The sequence below is a fragment of the Scardinius erythrophthalmus genome (genome assembly GCF_964197995.2).
Source record: "Scardinius erythrophthalmus genome assembly, chromosome: 25".
In the NCBI taxonomy this organism is placed as follows: Eukaryota; Metazoa; Chordata; class Actinopteri; order Cypriniformes; family Leuciscidae; genus Scardinius; species Scardinius erythrophthalmus.
Genome location: NC_138245.1, coordinates 17,096,119 through 17,114,648, shown reverse-complemented (window position 1 = coordinate 17,114,648; position 18,530 = coordinate 17,096,119). Strand labels below are relative to the sequence as shown.

Sequence of the window (18,530 nt, the reverse complement as noted above, 5' to 3'; positions counted from 1 at the left end):
TTCCACCCTTATTATTGAATTTAATGTTTAATAATTACAAAGATATTACTTTTAGTTATATAGTAAGTAATATATTATTATTAGTAGTAGAAGTATTAATAATCTCTGCTTTTATTTTTCCAGCTTTGTTTTGGTATTTAAATATTACTACAGTAGTCAACATTTGAAGTGGATCAAAACCTTTCATCAAAGTTATACATGAATTTTGAACAATACCCGTTCTTGTCTTAGGACAACTTTGATGAACTTTTTTGATCCACTTCAAATGTTGACTACAGTAAGTTATTTTAATTATATAGTAATGAATGTATTTTTATTATAATTAATAATATCCTGCTTTTATTTTTCAAGCTTTATTATTATTTAATAATGACTAAGATATTATTTTAAGTCATATAACGAGGGTTAATAATAGTGATTATTATTATTTCTGCTTTGATTTGTTTACCAGCTTTATTAATGTTTTTAATGTTAAATAATTATGAAATATTGTAAATTATATAGTAATTGATATATTATTTTTAGTAGTAGTATTAATAATCTGCTTTTTTCAAGATTTATTATTGTTTTAATGTTTAATAATTTCTAAGATATTATTTTAGTTATTAATTATTTTAATAATAAAGATAACAATCTCAGCTTTTATTTGTTTTCCAGCTTCATTAATCTTTTTTAATGTTTAATAATTACTAAGATATTACTTTGTTATATAACAAGGATTAATAATAATAATAATTTCTGCTTTTATTTTTTTTCCAGCTTTATTAAAGTTTTTATTGTTGAATAGTTACTAAATATTATTTTAAATGATATAGTAGCCTAACGCGTATATTATTAATATTATTGTTATAGTTATTAATAATCTCTGCTTTAATAAGCTCTTTTTAACAAAGACATTATAATTTTTTAGTTATAAAGTAACGAATATAGCATTATTATTGTTGTTGTTAATTACAGGGCATTCTTGGACGTCCACTTAATCAGTATAAAATTAAGATCTTCTCGTGCGCCCTCTTGCGGTTAATAATAGCAGTAACACATGCCGGCTGATAGTTTCCGGTAGTATGGCGACTGCATCCCTAAATTCAACCACTGCATTATATTTTCTCCAAGGAGGTAAGCATATAATTATAATTTTTTTGTTAGAGCTGTGACTATTCACTTTAACTTCCTCAGAGCTACTAAAAGTCGGAACAAAGTTAATTTCCTTTTGTGTGGGTATGTGTTTTTGAGCTAGTAAAGACAACTGATATAATATAACTGATGGTGGGACAGCTGCAAGAGCTTCTCATCCTGGCAACGTGTCAAGTCTTTGTGGTTGTTACGGTTCCCACCTCAGCTTGCACTATTATTATTTTTGTTGTGTGTTATTTTGACATCGTGGTGTGTCGGTGCATCTGGGAATCGCAGCTCTGTAGTTTGACTATAGCCTACCTTTAACAAGGAGAAAAGAAAAAAAACGTGCAGATTTCACTAACTTTTACCATGTATCTATAGACAGGAATCCAGTATGGTACATTTACTCTTCTGTAGGACATTTAATTGAGCTGCTCCATGAAGCGAATGAGATTGGAATACACAGTGCGCCTTTGTTAATCTATTTGCCCTGTCTAGACAGATCGCATTAGACACTGAATTTAGAAGTGACGAATCTAATAGTTCAAAATCCCTTGGTAGTCATACAGTTACTCTAGCCATTTTTACTACTGTAAATCATAAGTAATTAAAAAGGGACATCTCTTTCAATGAATGCCAGAAGTTTATTATAATCGTTCGGTCATTGTGTTAAGTAGCCTATCTTTTTTTAGTAGGCCTACACAATGCTTAATTCCAGAAGTTTTATTAAAGTGTTTGGACGTAAACTATGATTATCGTGGTGATTTGTGCAAAGATTGCTTAATAGGTTCATTTGGCGTTCTCCGGTCACATTTGCATAATGTGGGTGTGTTTTTTTTCCCACGGGATTTTAATCATGTAATAATCTGTAATTACGTTGTCATAATTATAAGGCAACACAACAAAGCAGTTGGTCATTTCCCCTTGGAAAAAAAAAAACAAAACAAAAAAAATCACCATAGCTACCTAGATATAGTTATAAAAAATAATATTAATTTATTAATATACTACTATTAGTAAGCCCATGTTAATTTATTAACGTTGACAAATAACTTTAGTAAATGGCACATTCCACTTTGGTGTCCCATGACTTATTTTTAAAGTCACAAATCTTATGTTTGGGTGGTTCTTCAACTACGGGCACTTTTGGCCTTGTGAACTTGATGTAAAAAAAATTGTTCAAATCAAAATGGTCACAGTCTAACAGTTAAATATAACTAGTCTAGTTTAATGATCCATAAGAGAACGCACTTACATTATAAGACAAATTGGTGTTTTTTGACATATTTTCCGATCCGCACTGAACAAATGTCATTTCCATCACATGCAAATATTTGATTATTATTTAAAATTCTTATGATATCCATAATTTCTTAACAGTGTAAAACCACTTCCACACATAGTTTTACCAATTTATACCTATATTGCAATTACCATAGATTTGTGGATTAAGTAAATTAATTGTCATGAGGCCCAAACACAAAGCTTACATCCACCACAACCTGAAATATAATATTGCATTGGTTAGATACATTTCAGAAAAATAACTACTTGTGTTATTACATTAAGTGGAACATTATCCCATAAAATATGCAGAATTTTTTAATGAGTGATTAGAATTTTGTACATATTTTTAAAAAAGTTATGAGGTGGTGGAAATGACTGGGTGTTGTGGAAATGACAATGAATGGACGTCCATGTAGAAAAACAGAAAACATTTAGTTGAAACCCATTTAACAAATCATTAGTCATTAGTCTGTTTGGTTCCATAACCAGATGAACAGTTACAGTCTTACTGTAAACAACTTTAAGCACAAATAGTGAGACCTTTATCCAGATGACCTCCGCAGCATCTTAAAAATAGATGAAAAGGCATTTAAACAAATATATATTTGAATAAATACATTAGTGTTGTACATTTCAATAAATAAAATATTCATATGTAGCCACTCAATCTAAGAATTCCACCTTGTAAGCATAAATGTCATTTCCACCACACCTTTGTCATTTCCACCCAAGAAGGTAATGTGGTGGAAATGTGGTGGAAATGACTGTGGTGGAAATGATAATCCTACAGTATTTTGTAAAAAAATCCAAGCTAGTATTACATATTAGCTATGAATTGGTAGTTAGCATTGCATGCATGCAAAATACATCTATTTGTGTTAAAAAATCTATTTATTTACAAACTCATTTATTGTTACGCCATGTTTGGAAATGACATACAATAAAAATATTTTCATTTTAAGCAACATTTACCTTGAGTTTTCTTATCCAAGTTGCTGAAGAAATTTAAAATCTCCTCCATGTCAGACATGTGCTGTGATGTCATTGTTCATCTCCATAGAAACTACCCAAACAATCTTTCAAAAAAACTTTTTAAAGGGACATTACAGCGTTGTGGTGGAAATGACGGCAATACTGTGGGACAACTACATTTTGTATATAAAATCACATTAATAGTTGTCTGACCTTAAATACCTCAATTATGTTTTGATTCTTTTACTGAAACTTTATTCAGTCATAATTAAAAAAAAAAGATAAATAATTTTTTTACACTTCTTTCTCATTATTGAAGATCAAAAGTCTGGGTGTGGGACAAGCACAAAACAGCAATATTTGCATGTATAATGATGTTTAAAAAGGTGAAAAAATCATCGTAGACTACCGGTAAAAAGTTCCTAAAGTACTTTCATTGTAAATTTAACTATGAAAGTGTTAATTTTTCAAAATTAAATGTTTTTTATAAAATATGATCAAAGGACATGAAAGTGCCCGTAGTCTAAGAATTGCCCGTTTATGTTGCTAAACTATCTAAATATAAAATTAGTCTACCATGAAAGGTAGTTTAAAACATTAAATGTCTGGAGATTGTGGCCTGTCCCACATCGTAGGTTCGACTGTATCCAAAATAATAGAACAATGTCATCATTTTGACGTTTTGAATTGTTCAATGAAATGGATTAATAAAAATAAAAAAGTAACATCCTATTAACTTTCTACATCAAGGTATAGGAAGACAAACAGTTTGTAACACTGTGGTGTACTCAGGAACAGGCTGAAGACTCAGATGAGATCCAAACACCACTTTAATAATTACTCAGTAATCCGGTAACAGGCAGGGGAAACTCATATTTACACAGTGTAGTATTACGGTGACCAGACAAGGAGTGCAGGAGAAAGAACAACCAGAGCCCGTCTACGGAGAGCCTGCCCACTCCCTATTAAGTCCTATTGTACCGAATTTTGGTTGTAGTACCACCAGAGTTCCACTGGGGGCGATCACCCATGAGTGCAGAATGAATGGGAGTCTATGGGGCTAGACGGCTAAATTTGCCTCTTTTACCCGATTGCCGTTGAGAAATCTCAGATTTGATTGTAGGTTTTGCAAGTTCAACATGGGTTATAGGTCAAAAGTTGAATGAACGAGTACCTATGTCCTTTCGATTTCTTACAAGTTGAGTTGTTGTTGCCCATAACACGCTAGCATTGAACGTGACATAACGTCCCTCCTGGCAGGGCGCGTCCTCGCGCTGTAGAAGATTGTTGACAAATGAAGAGATGGCGGAGGTTTAGGAGGAGGACGAGGACGTGGCGAAGGGCTGGTGAAAGGAGCAGGCGGACAGATAGATAACGACGACCAGGGAGGAGCAGGAGGTAGCATGCATGGTGGAGAAGACAGGATGAGAGGCCAGGTGGATGCGACCAAGAGCTCAGCCATGCCGGTAGACCAAGACGGAGTCGAAAGCGGGAGGAGCCATGATGATGACATCTGAGGAACGACCAATGGCGAAGGAGCCTTGGGAGGTGGAGCCCACCGTGCAGACGGAAGTCCGAGGAAGTGATGGGACGCTGATGATTTAGGTGATGACTCAGTGGCAGGCTTGGCTGAGGATTGTGGCACAAAAACAGACAAAAAATAGAGCATTCCTGATGGCAGTATGTAGAGGTGGTGGAAGAGGGAGGCTGGGTGAGGATAACAGGACTGATGAAGATTCAGATGAGTTCAAGAGAGACAGGGAATTACACTCTCCACACTCAAATAAACTGTCCAACAGGTCCATCCGGTGTTCGCTCTTAGTGGCGGGAGGGCGGGCCTGGCTTGCTTCCATCCCCTCAAACTCGATGAGGATTCCCACGGCTATGGGTGTGTTCGCCAGCTCACACCCCTGATCAGACTCTCCGTGGTGCTTCAACTCCGGGCCAATGGTGTGCTCTGCCCTCTCATTCTCAGGCACAGGCTCAATCGTCGCTGCAAGCAGAAGTCTCCAGTCTGCGGGGGGCTCAGGCGTCGTTGATCGGGGTGGTGACGGGCTGGGCTCTGGGTCTGGCCGGGTTCTGGATCGGGGCCGTACGCTCTCCAGACACCTCACCACAGCTTCTCTCCAACTCAATCCGGTGGTCTCTGGAAGCTAGATGGGGTTGTGGAAGTTTGCCCCGATCCAGAACAGGGTCTTTAGGGTCTCGTCGTCGCGCAGGCTGGTAAGTGCAAGACAACAGAAGTTTGTGAAGCTCAAAGGGCAGGGCTCTCCTGAGCCACCAAAATAAACTGAGCTCTTATATCCATTTTGGAGGTCCGGTCATCTGTAACACTGTGGTGTACTCAGGAACAGGCTGAAGACTCAGAAGATGAGATCCAAACAACACTTTAATAGTAACAGGCAGGGGAAACTCACATTTACACAGTTTAGTATTACGGCGACCAGACAAGGAGTGCAGGAGAAGGAACAACTTAAAGGAGAACTCCGGTCAATTTTAACATTGAGCTAATTTTTTTTGTAAATTTGGAGTGCTGTCAATACAGAGAACAACGACAAAAATCGGTGTTGCCTACGCCACGTTATCCTCTTTTTAAAATTTGCATCCTGTTGACTTCAATGGGGCAAGTTTTAAACCTGCTTTTAGCCTCTTAACATCCTTGATGTGTCTTTATAAGTGCACAGCTAATGTGAGTGATTCCTTCAGAGTGATCACGGGTGAATCTGACTGCAGTAGATGTGAAAGATATTAATAAAAATGATGTTATTTCAGCCAGCGCACATACCTGTATTTACATCCTGTTTTTGGTCGAAGTCCATAGTAATCGATTGTCGAGTTCACGCGCGTGATCATAGGTAACTAAACCTATGCGTGTGAACTCGACAATCGATGAAAAAATGAAAAATTGTTAAAATTGACCGGAGTTCTCCTTTAAGTAGTGAACAGAATGAGGATAATTACTAAACACAGCTGACACACATTAACTCATAATGATGGTAACCAAGGAGACGGAAGAGTGGCGGGAAACTGAACAAAGAAACGTGACAGATAAAAACACACTGAACGTGACACAGTTATTCTCATTCAATTTGTGTAAATTTTACTGAAATTGTTGCGTTGACTGACCGCATTTGTCAAGCTCAAACTAATTTTTTTTCATGAATAGAAAGAAATCAATTACAACAAACCAACATATAGTTTAATTAGTAGGTTATATTTTTATTTATTTATTTATTTATTTATCTATTTATTTATTTATTTATTTATTTATCTATATTTTTAATTAATTTAGTCGCTGTTTAAATTTTATTCCTAGAAAGGGACGAAAATCACTTTACTTAAATGTTGATAAAAATGTTTGTCACAAATAGGAAATGAAACCATTTTAAAGCTTGCTTTTAGAGTATTAAAAAATCTGCGTAAAGAAGAAATGCTTATTTTCTCTAGAGCATTAGATAAATTATCAGTTGTGATCGATTCCATTCAGGTACTTGTGGTAATGCTATGAAAAATAACAAAACGAGGCAGGCATTATAAGTATAAATAGTTAATGATCTTACAGAGCATTTTATATATATATATATATATATATATATATATATATATATATATATATATATATATATATATATCTTATTAGAAAATCAAAGAAATCCTCCCCATTATGGTTCAATATTAGTTCTCAACCCATATCAGCGAACATACATAACCATCATTTCTGTCGAATGTACACTTGTTTTTCTATTAATTTCCCTCAATCCTGGCCTTATTGCTTAAACAATCGAAGGAAAAAGGTCACTAATATTTCCTGTGGTAGGAGTTTCACATGGAGTAAGATCCGTTCATTTGCAGGTTCCCACACTGTTGTTACTTCCAGAGCTTTGGTGTTTGTCCTCCCCCGTAAACCATTAGTTTTCTAGCTCTAAACACGCTCTCTCTCTCTCTCTCTCTCTCTCTCTCTCTCTCTCTCTCTCTCTCTCTCTCTCTCTCTCTCTCTCTCTCTCTCTCTCTCTCTCTCTCTCTCTCTCTCTCTCTCTCTCTCTCTCTCTCTCATAAATGAGTGTAGGTGCTGAGAGCCAGTGTGGTTCCTTCCATGTGGCTTAAGGGACTATGCTTCTGCTGGTAGCTCTGTGCCTGGCCTGCACTTATGAAACCATCTCCACCACAGACAGTGGCCAGAACAGCAGCCGCACGCCACAGCCGGACTACAGCAGCCTGGCACTGCCTCAGCAGCATATTCCATTCTTTCTGCACAACAACAAGCCATTGGTCAAACTCTGCAAGGAGGACCCGCTTTGCCCTTATAAAGTAAGCTATTTCCTCTGGTTTCTTATGGAATGCGTGCTAAAGTTGGGTTAGAAGTGAGACATTATAATACATGAGCTATAATGGTGGATTAGGGGCTGATCTTTTACTGTCATCAGATGATTATACAGGATGTTCTCTTAACTCTGTCTCTGTTGGCTGTGACAGGATGCTCTGTTGCTCACGAATTCCTGCTGGGGGTATGAAAAGAGCTGCTCCGCTGAGCACAGATTCAGCTATCCTGTGTGCACCAGTGTTGACTCAGGATGGTATACCTTTCTTTACTGACCTACATTTTTCTTTAACACTTTTATGTTTTCCCACTATCCATAATTATCTAATTACCCATGTATATGTATGTATATAGGCAGGACAGCAAAAATAACATCTGTCATCAAGTTTTACTCGCACTCAAAGCTACTGAAAGATCGGAATTTGTGTGGGACACTTTTATAAGACTTTTTGGAGGAGGTAGCCATTGATCACAGTCTATTTATATTGTATGGAAAAGAGCAGCATGAACTGTTTTTAAAGTATCTCCTTTTGTGGATGACAAACATATGAATGACATGATGTGAGTAAGTGTTGGCAGAATTTTTTTTATTTTTGGTTGAATATCAAGCAATATTAGCAGATATTCGCTAAATCTTGGGGTCGATATGATTGTTTAAATTTTTTTGAAAGAAGTCTCTTTTGCGCACCAAGGCATTTATTTGATCAAAAATACAGTAAAAACAGTAATATTGTTAATATAATGATATTATAATATTGATAATATAACATTAATATTGTTATTTAATAATTGACCCCAATATGTGTAATAATTATAATATTTTTAATCATTAATAATTATTACATGAAATAAGCCTATTATTGATGTTTTTTTACAGTATTTATTACTATAGGTGAATGTTAAATTATAAATATGCTGCTGTTTATTCATTGTCAATTCATCTTTATTCATAATGCATTAATTACCATTAATAAATACAACTTGAAATAAAATAATTGAACTTTATTGTGAAGTGTTACCCAATTATGCTTGTATAAGAACAAGTTAAATATCTATATTACATTTTCAGATGAAGTACAGTATGTCACTGCTTGTGTTGTGGTTTCTCTCTTTGTAAAATATATCACTTCTCAAAATTGTGGACTTTTTGATGACAGAGATTTAGACTTTATTAAACAAATCCGAACAGCTTCCTGCAGGGAGCAGCTCCAGATTTCTGCCCCGTTCTCAATATATATCCATATATCCTATAGATATTCTTGGCAACACCATGTGTAACACATTCTATATATATATATAATAGAAAGTTCTTCACCATATATGAGCTACTGCAGGCCCCTTAGTCTCACATTTAATTCACCTACAGGCTCCAGCACACAATAAGATAAATAATAGTGTTCGCATGTATGGCTTAATTTATTTATTTTCTAAGAAATAAAATCTTCTTCTCTTGAAGATTCATGTCAACTGTAGTTCCATAAACTATTGTCTATTGTTCTTTGCACCCGGGTCTTACAAATATTTTCTCAATTCGCACTACAAACCCTATTTACCGTGGAAAGCAAAGTTGTGTTCCTTTAATCTAGTGCTAATATTAAGCTAACACAAGTTACTAACATTTGAACACAGTCTGTTTTCCGCTGTGTCACTCAAGCACTTCAAGGACTTTACTTTCTATACAAAGACTTCTATTATCTACTCCACATAGTGCCACTTCTTTCTGTAGGGCGAGCTCTATTCAGACTGCACAGGAACTGTTCTGGAAGCAGGCAGATTTTGGCTACGTGAGGGAGCGTCTCAGTGAGATGAAGACATTGTGCAAGCCGTCGAGTCCAGTGAGTTTCCCTCTTCTACCTCTGTCCCATTTGCCTCGTCTTTAGCATGAGCACTGAGCTTAAGACATAAGGGCTGTTTTAAACATGTCCAAACAATACTGGGAGCAAACTTGCAAATACAAGTTTGAAACTTTTTTTTAAAAGGGTGATTCCTCTCTGAAGTGCTCCAGTCATATGCGGTTCTGCAGGGCCACAAACCTGTACCTGGACCTGAGGAGTCCCCACAGAAGTCACGAGAGGTCAGTGCAATGCAAAACCCTGTGAAATAGTTTTCTCTCTGGCAGAACTGTGAGAACTTCCTGTCTAAATGAGACCTCTTTCTCTCTCTCTCCTTCTCTCTTCCTCTATGCCACTGCAGGTATAAAGAGGATTTCCTGGAACAGGGTGAGATCGGTGGTCACTGCAGCCTTAATAGTAAAGCACTAGCTGCAGAAGGGACACACAAGAGTCCTCTTCAGTCTTGGTAAATAACTTTATATATAACTTTTATGTCCAAATAAAAAAAAACTAATGGACATTTATTGCATTAATGTATTTCTTAACGTGTGTGGCAAAACATTTAGAAACCAAGATTGATTAACTATGGGATCAGTAAGATTTCTTTTGAAAAAATATACTAGGGATTATTTTATTTTACTTTTATAGATGCATTCAATTGATAATAATAGTAAATGTTTCTAGAGCACAAACTCAGCACATTAAAATAATTTCTGAAGGATCATGTGACACTGAAGACTAGAGTAATGATGCTGAAAATTCAGTCTTGCCCTCACAGGAATACATTTAATTCTAAAATATATTATAATAGAAAAAATCTTACTAATTCCAAACATTTGAACAGTAGACCATATCTGCTAATGTCTCTTGACATTCACATCATTATGCCATTCAAAAACATTTTTCATTCACAAAAAGGAGATATTTAAAAAAATATTCATGCTGCTCTTTTCCATAAAATAAAAATAGACCGTAATCAATGGCTACCTCCTCCAGAAAGCGCCACAAAAGCGCCCCATATCATTTTTTAGCTATATTCCTATCTTTGAAATCCATTCAATAGCTTTAACTTAAGTTTGCAGGAAAATTAACAATTTTCACAGACTGTGATAATACGTTTCCTAAGTTGCATTCATTGCAAAACTCTATCGTGGAAATTCTATCACAGATTTTTTCTTTTCTTTTGCTATTGGAGCAAATGGAAATACAAAAATTATATTTGTTGTCATCTCTCGTTCCCCGCTATAGAAGTTTACCCAACTATGACGACTTCTGCTTCTGAGAACCCCAGAAATGCTACAAGGGTCCATATTAAAGTTTTAAGATATAAAACAGACTTTTATGTTCATGTCTTGTTTTTCCTCTCTCAGGTTTGCTGAATTGCAGACATACTCAGAGCTCGACTTCCACCCCCAGGACGATGGCCATTGTGATGTTATAATTGACAGACCAACCGTCTTCATGAAACTGGATGCAGGTCATCTTTCTGTGGGAATTAAGGGACCTTTTTGTTAAGTCATCACAAAGGCTTTTTTTTTTAATGCATGCTTCTCCTGTCTTTTGCAGGAGTGAACATGTACCATCATTTCTGTGACTTTGTCAACCTTTACATCTCCCAGCACATCAACAATTCCTTCAGCCGTGACATAAACATTGTCATGTGGGACACAGTAAGTGTTCATTTCTCTTAAACACACAAACATTGTTTTGCTTCTAATATGTCTTCCAGTAAATCATCAACCATGAGGGCTTAGAGAACATTTCTTTCAAACACTAATGAAAGGTTTGTTGTCTAAACCGACAGCCAGTTTCAGGAGGTGTGCGGTTACTAAAAGAGAAAGATAAAAAGGAAACAGTGGGCTGAAAATGAAGTGACTTACGAGAAAACCTTATCCTGCCCATTGTTCAGACGCTGGTATTTCAAGGGTGAGGAACTGAGGAAGAGGGAAAATGAAGGGGTGTGTAGAAAGAGGGAGACTTTTTTTGTATGAACAATGGAATGCAAAATTAAATCCACCTTGTAATATTATTATATATTTATGTACTTGAGAATTACGTTTTAAACCATGTCTAGGGTACGTTTGACAACCGCATTTACTTGAAGGTGTGAGTCTCGAATGATTCCCATTCACACAGCAACTTACACTAGCATCTCAAATTCGAATACTGTCTGTATGAACGTTAAATGGGAGTCAAGCCAGTATTCTCAACCATGATAGTGACCAATATCAAAGATGACGATGTCCATAAAACTGAAAAGTCATATTACTTTTGACACGACAAGAGTTCAATCGAGTTGCAAGTTAATCCGTCAAATCTTTATTAACCGAGGGCAGCGTTTAAATCTGGGTGGAGAGCGGAGCATTTGAGTCGCGTGTAGAACAAAACGTGATCTGTGGTGGAGATCAATGAGCGGATCTAAAACCTTCAGATGACACACACCTCATATCTCCGTCGCTGTACCACACATGAAAACAACTCAGCACACGATAGACAGGCATTTGTGCAGCGCATAGCGGCTCCCTCGCGACAGTTCAGTTCGGTCCGGTTCAGTCCGGTTCCGTTCACAGAGCGCGAGAATGCAGTACGTGAGTCCTCAAGTTTTTCGGGTGTGAGTTCGGTTTCAGAATGCGGTTGTCACTGTGTGTTAACGTCACCGAATTAAGGACTCAAATGCATTCTGTTGCTGTGTGAACGTGGCCGGTGTGTCTAGACTTCGAATGGTTCTTTTGGATTTTAGTTTCAATCGTAGATTAAGAGAGATTAGGAAAATAAGGATTAGAATCTAATCCAGTTAAGAAGATAAGTTTAGGTAAGGTTAGTGACTCATGACTCTTAGTTCCTGTCTGAATGAATTAATTGGTTATTACATGACTTTTTTGACTGATCATGATGGCTATTTTGAATATGCAGACAAAGCTATCATAGGCTACAGTAACTCATCAGTCAATACCATTGCTGAATATTTTCTCCTTAAAACTGCAGTGTATCAAAGACCATCTAAAAAATTTGTAAAAAAAACAAAACAAAAGGTAACATTTAAATGTCATTTTGATTATCAAAGACGAGTTTTAAGGGATAACATTATTGACTGCAGGTTCAATGCATTTAATTGAGTTTTTTTGTCTGTCAGAGTGTGTATGGATATGGAGACCTGTTCAGTGAAACGTGGAAGGCTTTCACAGATTATGACATCATTCACCTCAAAAACTTTGACTCCAAAAGGGTAAAAGACTTTTACACCACATCACCAATCCACACTTTTAACAGCATCTCAGTGTTTCGGTGCTATTTAAAAGTATGTTTTTCACAGGTGTGTTTTAGAGATGCATTTTTCTCTCTCCTTCCAAGAATGCGATATGGCCTTTTCTACAACACCCCTCTTGTACGTATCCTTATAATTGGCATGCATCTGTTGCTCTCAAGTGTCCCCCCTCCCTCCATTTAGCATTTGTTCATCTCATCATGTTCATCTGCTGTCTTCTGTCTATGTTAATGCATCTCTGCGTGACATCCTTGGATGCTGTGCATGTGATATAGAGTATTTGCCTTGTGTGAGACTAAACTCATCTGGTGCTGCCGCTCAAATCATCCTCATATTAATGATTGTGTGCCTCTGCCTTCTGTGTGCAAATGACATGAAGAGAAGATTTAACTGACAGATGTGTGTAATTTGATAGATCTCTGACTGCCACAGTAAGGGGCTGTTCAAGGCGTTTTCCCAGCATGTCCTTTATCGACTCAATGTCCCACAAGATGGACTGAAGGTAAACATGCTTGAACTCACACACACACACACACACACACACACACACACACACACACACACACACGCACACACACACACACACACACACACGCACGCACACACACACACACACACACACACACACACACACACACACACCATAGACTGACACACACACACACACACACACACACACACACACACACACACACACACACACACACACACACACACACCATAGACTGACACACGCACACACACACACACACACACACACACACACACACACACACACACACACACACACACACACACACACACATACGCACACGCATCATATGTATGCGCACAGATCATGATTTGATTCCTGTATTCTAATAATAGAAAGACAATCATTCTCTCTGCATGAGATACTAATATATCTACATGTGTTTGATAATGTCTGGAAAACAAAAGAGATTTTTGAAAGAGTGATTTAACAAAGAGATTGTTGTATGATGTTATGAGCATAAAAATGCCAAAATTATCACAGTAAACAGATTATATAATTCGTAAATTGTTTATCCATACATATTTATATAATTTACGCACTATATAAACTGTCTTGTGCTCATTTTGAAATTGTTATGATCATAAAATCACATAACCTCCTAGTGAAATCTGACATTATCAAACACATATAGATATCAAAAAAGACATATCAAACATTATATTTATATTTTATATTTTTAATTCTTATAATTTTTAATAAATAATTATTAATTATTAATATTAATTGGATTTTATTTTAAATATAAAATTAATTTTAATTCTTAAAAAGAAATTAATTATAATTTTATATAATATATTTTTAAATACTAGATTTCTTATTAATTTAAATAAATCATTATTTTATCATTCATATTATATTGTTTATTGTTTTATTATAAATATTACATTTATTTAAATTCTTATACTTTTAAATACATAAATATTAAATTGTAATATTATAATATTTATAGCCATATTTTCAAAAAAAAAAAAAATTGCCACAGGCTTTTGTGTAGGAAGATTAGCAATAATGTTTAGATTAAGGTCACACACATACCTAAAATAGTTGATTTATTGTCATGATTATACTATCTACCACTAGATGGCACTGTTGTACAATTTATTCCTTCACATGGTCTTTGTCATGAGGGAGCCCAGTTCTTTCTTATCACACATATTATGACATGTACTTCCTCTTTACCCACCTAAATAAAGGTTTAAGTAACAAATTCTCATCTCTGAATGTATTTTGAAAATGGATTATATATGTTACAAAATATATATAGCTTAAGATATAAATGTGTGTTGAAAAATGTATGAAATCTATGATGTCCTTCTGCTCTGTCAGGTGGGCCAAGTCCGTGTCACTCTGTTGGCAAGAAGCACTGACTACCGTAGGATAATAAACCAGCAGGAGGTGAATGCTCTATCTCTCTCTTTGCTCATCATTGATTTATCACTCTGCTTCCTTAACTGCCCATTTAAACTCTTATTTGCTGAAGACCCCTGCTTGGTAAAAAGCCTCGATTTACTTGGCCTCTGTCCACATGAGTGTGAGGTCTCGTTAATCACCCTCTGAATCCCTGCTGTGTGTGTGTGTGTGTGTATGTGTGTGTTCAGCTTATCAATGCCCTGAAGACTGTGCCTTTATTCGAGGTCAAGCTGGTGGATTACAAATTCAAGTGAGTTATTCTGTCTTTGTTGTTTTTAAATGTAGCCTTTTTTTTGGTGTTTGCTTGATTGAAAGCTGATGTGTATTCTTAGAGAGATGCCGCTTCTGGAGCAGATCCACGCCACACACAACTCTGACATCTTCATTGGGATGCATGGAGCCGGACTGACGCACCTCCTCTTTCTTCCCGACTGGGCCGTCATATTTGAATTGTATGTAACTCTCTGCTTTCTAAGTGATCTGCATGGCCAGCTATGCTGTACTATAGAGCTGTCAGTCTGAGGAATGTAAATACTTCTTCACTCCACTTCACTTTTAAGTTTTAGTCACTTTAAAACCCTCAGAGTTTATATAAACAGTTATTGGTGACAGTCTGCAGTGTTTAAATAATGTTTATACCACTTGATTGTATTAAAACAACCAAAAAGGTTAAAAGTTGAAACATTTATTGTGAAGTGTTAGCATGGTTGACGGACATCCTATGAAGAAATGCATTATGTTTAGGTTGACTTAAAGGTGCATTAAGCAACTTTTCATGTTAAAAATACCCGTTTTTCTAACCCATACATGCTTAAACAATTGCCTGATGGGCTGAATGAGCCCTTCTATGATCTCTGCGATTGCCTCTATAATCCTGTACAGTAAAATAAATAAGAGGGATTCGGGACGGAATCGACTGGGCGTGACGTCATGCGCGTTCACGCTCACCTGGCTATGTCTGGCAAGTTTGTGTATTCGCCGCCATTATCCGCATCAGCGAAGACAACTCAAGCGACTTTGGCAAAAGTAGAAGATGGATTCAAAGAGACCGGCTTCTAGTTCATCCCAAACCCCAACGCAAACTCCACGTAACCGCGTGCACAACTCTGGTTGCAGTTTCGTGTGTCGCCAGAAGGGGGCATAGTTCTGCAAAAACTCAGAGACTTGGGCTTAAAAATGGGACAAAGACTCTTAGGACGTCATTTTTGTACAAATCAAATACTTTTGCAATAAATACTTTTAAAATATTACCATTCAAAAAGTTTGGGGTTGGTAAGATTTTTTAAATGTTTTTGAAAGGAGTCTCTTATGCTCCCAGAGGCTGCATTTATTTGATCAAAAATACAGTTAAAAAAATGTATTTTGTGAAATATTATTACAATTTAAAATAATTTGAAAGTGTAATTTATTCTATAAATTATTAGTATAATTATAAGTATAATTATTATGCTTAATATTTTTTCAGGAAACCATGATTCATTTTTCAGGTTTTTTTGATGAATAGAACGTTCAAAAGAACAGGATTTATTTGAAATAGAAATATTTTGTAACATTATAAATGTCTTCAATGTCATTTTTGATCAATATAATGTGTCCTTGCTGAATAAAATGATTAATTTCTTTAAAAAAAATACAATAATCTTACTGATCCAAAACATTTGAATGGTAGTGTACTTAAAACTTAAAACAGGAACTTAAAACAAGGACCATCCCCACCATACACACTGAAGAAGAAACAGCAATGTGGTTGATCAAAATAGGTTTTCAAATAACTTAAACTTGTTAAAATATTATCTTTAGGCTTTATCTTTTTTAAATCTTTATCTTAGCTTTATCTTCTGATAAATGAATACATCACAACACTTTTTTTCCCGCGACACCTATCTGCATGTGTTAATATGTATTCCACAGTGTGCATCTGTGCATCTGACACCCATGTCATGTTATACATCTACCCAACACTCACGTGGATGCAGTCAAGCTTCTGTGCTGTACAATGTACTTTTTAATGTGTGTTACGGAGGAGGGAAGCGTCTGACTGTGTCTGTGTGTGTGTGTGTGACAGTGAAATACAGCCTAATTAAACAGTTATCCATCAAACTGAGTCTGCGGTGGCTTTGTGGGCCACTTCCTGCTAAGTTTGGGACATAAAACATCCCTCTTTCTGTATTCCACAGGTACAACTGTCAAGATGAGAGCTGCTACCGTGATCTGGCCCGACTGAGGGGAGTCCATTACATGACTTGGCAGAAAAGGGACAAAGTGTTCCCCCAGGATAAGGTGAAGAGAGCACACATACACACACACATAGCCAAACCTGTACACCTCTGCCTGGATTCATTCCAGTTTATATCATTTCATTCCAGTATTCCTTTATACATTACCAAAATCACATTCGGTGTGAGTAATGTTAGTACCTTTAAACTAGTTACATTAGAGAATTATAATATATTTAAATATATTCTAAATTCTAATATATTGTGAATCTTGCTAGTACCAGGTTGGACCCCCTTTTGCCTTCAGAACTACCTTGATTTTTCAACTAGGTGCTGGAAACATTCCTCAGAGGTTTTGATCCATTTTGACGTTATATTATATTACATTACTGTATATTATTTACGAATATTTTGCTCTGTCTCAGGGTCATCATCCTACTCTTGGGGAACATCCTAAGTTCACCAACTACACTTTTGACGTCGAGGAGTTCATGCATTTAGTCCTTCAAGCGGCTGAACATGTGACCCGGCACCCGGAGTGGCATGCGAGACAAGCCCGAGATGAACTGTAACCTGTAAAACACGGTGGTCTTCTGCAAGGAGATAGATGAACACACTCCAACAAACTCTCTGCACTCTTATACTCCTATAGCCATGCTAACGAAATGCAAATGGCTAATATGGGAAAGCACATTTTACATTCTGCACACTGAATGTTACACTCCTGTTAAAAGACATTTTATTAGAGAATGTATTGGTTTGACCCAGTTTGTGTGGTTTGTACCTCCTCTCAGGTACAGTATGTGGGCTTTTTTAGAGACTACACTTTTAAAACCTGATTTAAGTGCAGCTTTGTGAATTATTTGGCTATGGGTTGAATTCCAATGTAGTTTGTAAGACATCTTTAGACAGCACTCCCCCCCTCTAATAAAATCAGTGGATCAGGCTTTGGGTACTGAACTAATGTTGAGTCTACCCACATAGTTTGGTAGCATTATTTATAACAGTCAACCCATATTTAAAGCATTTTTGTGCCTTTTAATACATTTAGGCAAGGGAGATGACCTCAGCTTCATATTTATTACAGTGTCAGTTACTTTTTAATTTCTTTGGCCAGTTGAAGTAGTCATTTTGTAAATGCAAAACTATGTTAAGGGATTCATTACTGCAGTCCTGTTGCACACATTAAGATGTTTGTTCAGTATCGCTTCATTTTATAAAATATTTTTTATCAGTATTAATATCCTCAGACCCCTTCATGAAGTTTCTGAACAGTTGCAAAAGTTTCTGTAAATTATCATAATTTTAAGTTCTGATTTGAGTTGGTTTAAGTCAAAGCATCTATTTCAAATTCCTATGATGATATTTTTTTTTGACTCTTTTTGAAAACATCTGTTTTGTATGTGTATGAAATGAAATGAAGCTATTTAAAAAAATAAAAATGTGTACAAGATTTCATCTTTCTCACATACATTGAGAAATAATGAAAAATACATAAAACATTATTTATGGATATCACTAAAATTGTGCCTTTATCATAAATCAGTCATTACAAGAACTTGATTTCTGCTGTTGTAAG

General features: G+C 36.0%; 1 protein-coding gene across 3 annotated transcripts; it reads left to right on the top strand.

The window, feature by feature from the left end:
• Nucleotides 1-1,031: 1,031 nt before the first annotated feature.
• On the top strand, nucleotides 1,032-18,470 carry eogt (EGF domain-specific O-linked N-acetylglucosamine (GlcNAc) transferase). 3 transcript variants are annotated; one of them, XM_081357122.1, is made up of 17 exons: nucleotides 1,049-1,116; nucleotides 7,442-7,683; nucleotides 7,849-7,949; nucleotides 9,420-9,528; nucleotides 9,673-9,767; nucleotides 9,887-9,991; nucleotides 10,896-11,002; nucleotides 11,092-11,195; nucleotides 12,659-12,751; nucleotides 12,839-12,910; nucleotides 13,206-13,292; nucleotides 14,652-14,720; nucleotides 14,924-14,985; nucleotides 15,068-15,187; nucleotides 16,913-17,015; nucleotides 17,230-17,303; nucleotides 17,377-18,408. In XM_081357122.1, the coding sequence occupies exons 2-17, from the start codon at nucleotides 7,486-7,488 to the stop codon at nucleotides 17,450-17,452; spliced, it is 1,575 nt and encodes a 524-aa protein (XP_081213248.1). In that variant the 5' UTR covers nucleotides 1,049-1,116; nucleotides 7,442-7,485; the 3' UTR covers nucleotides 17,453-18,408. The 3 variants fall into 3 exon arrangements, with proteins under 3 accessions (XP_081213250.1, XP_081213249.1, XP_081213248.1); XM_081357123.1 differs by lacking the exon at nucleotides 17,230-17,303 and having other exon boundaries at nucleotides 1,035-1,116; nucleotides 17,377-18,470; XM_081357124.1 differs by lacking the exons at nucleotides 12,839-12,910; nucleotides 17,230-17,303 and having other exon boundaries at nucleotides 1,032-1,116; nucleotides 17,377-18,470.
• Nucleotides 18,471-18,530: the final 60 nt, after the last annotated feature.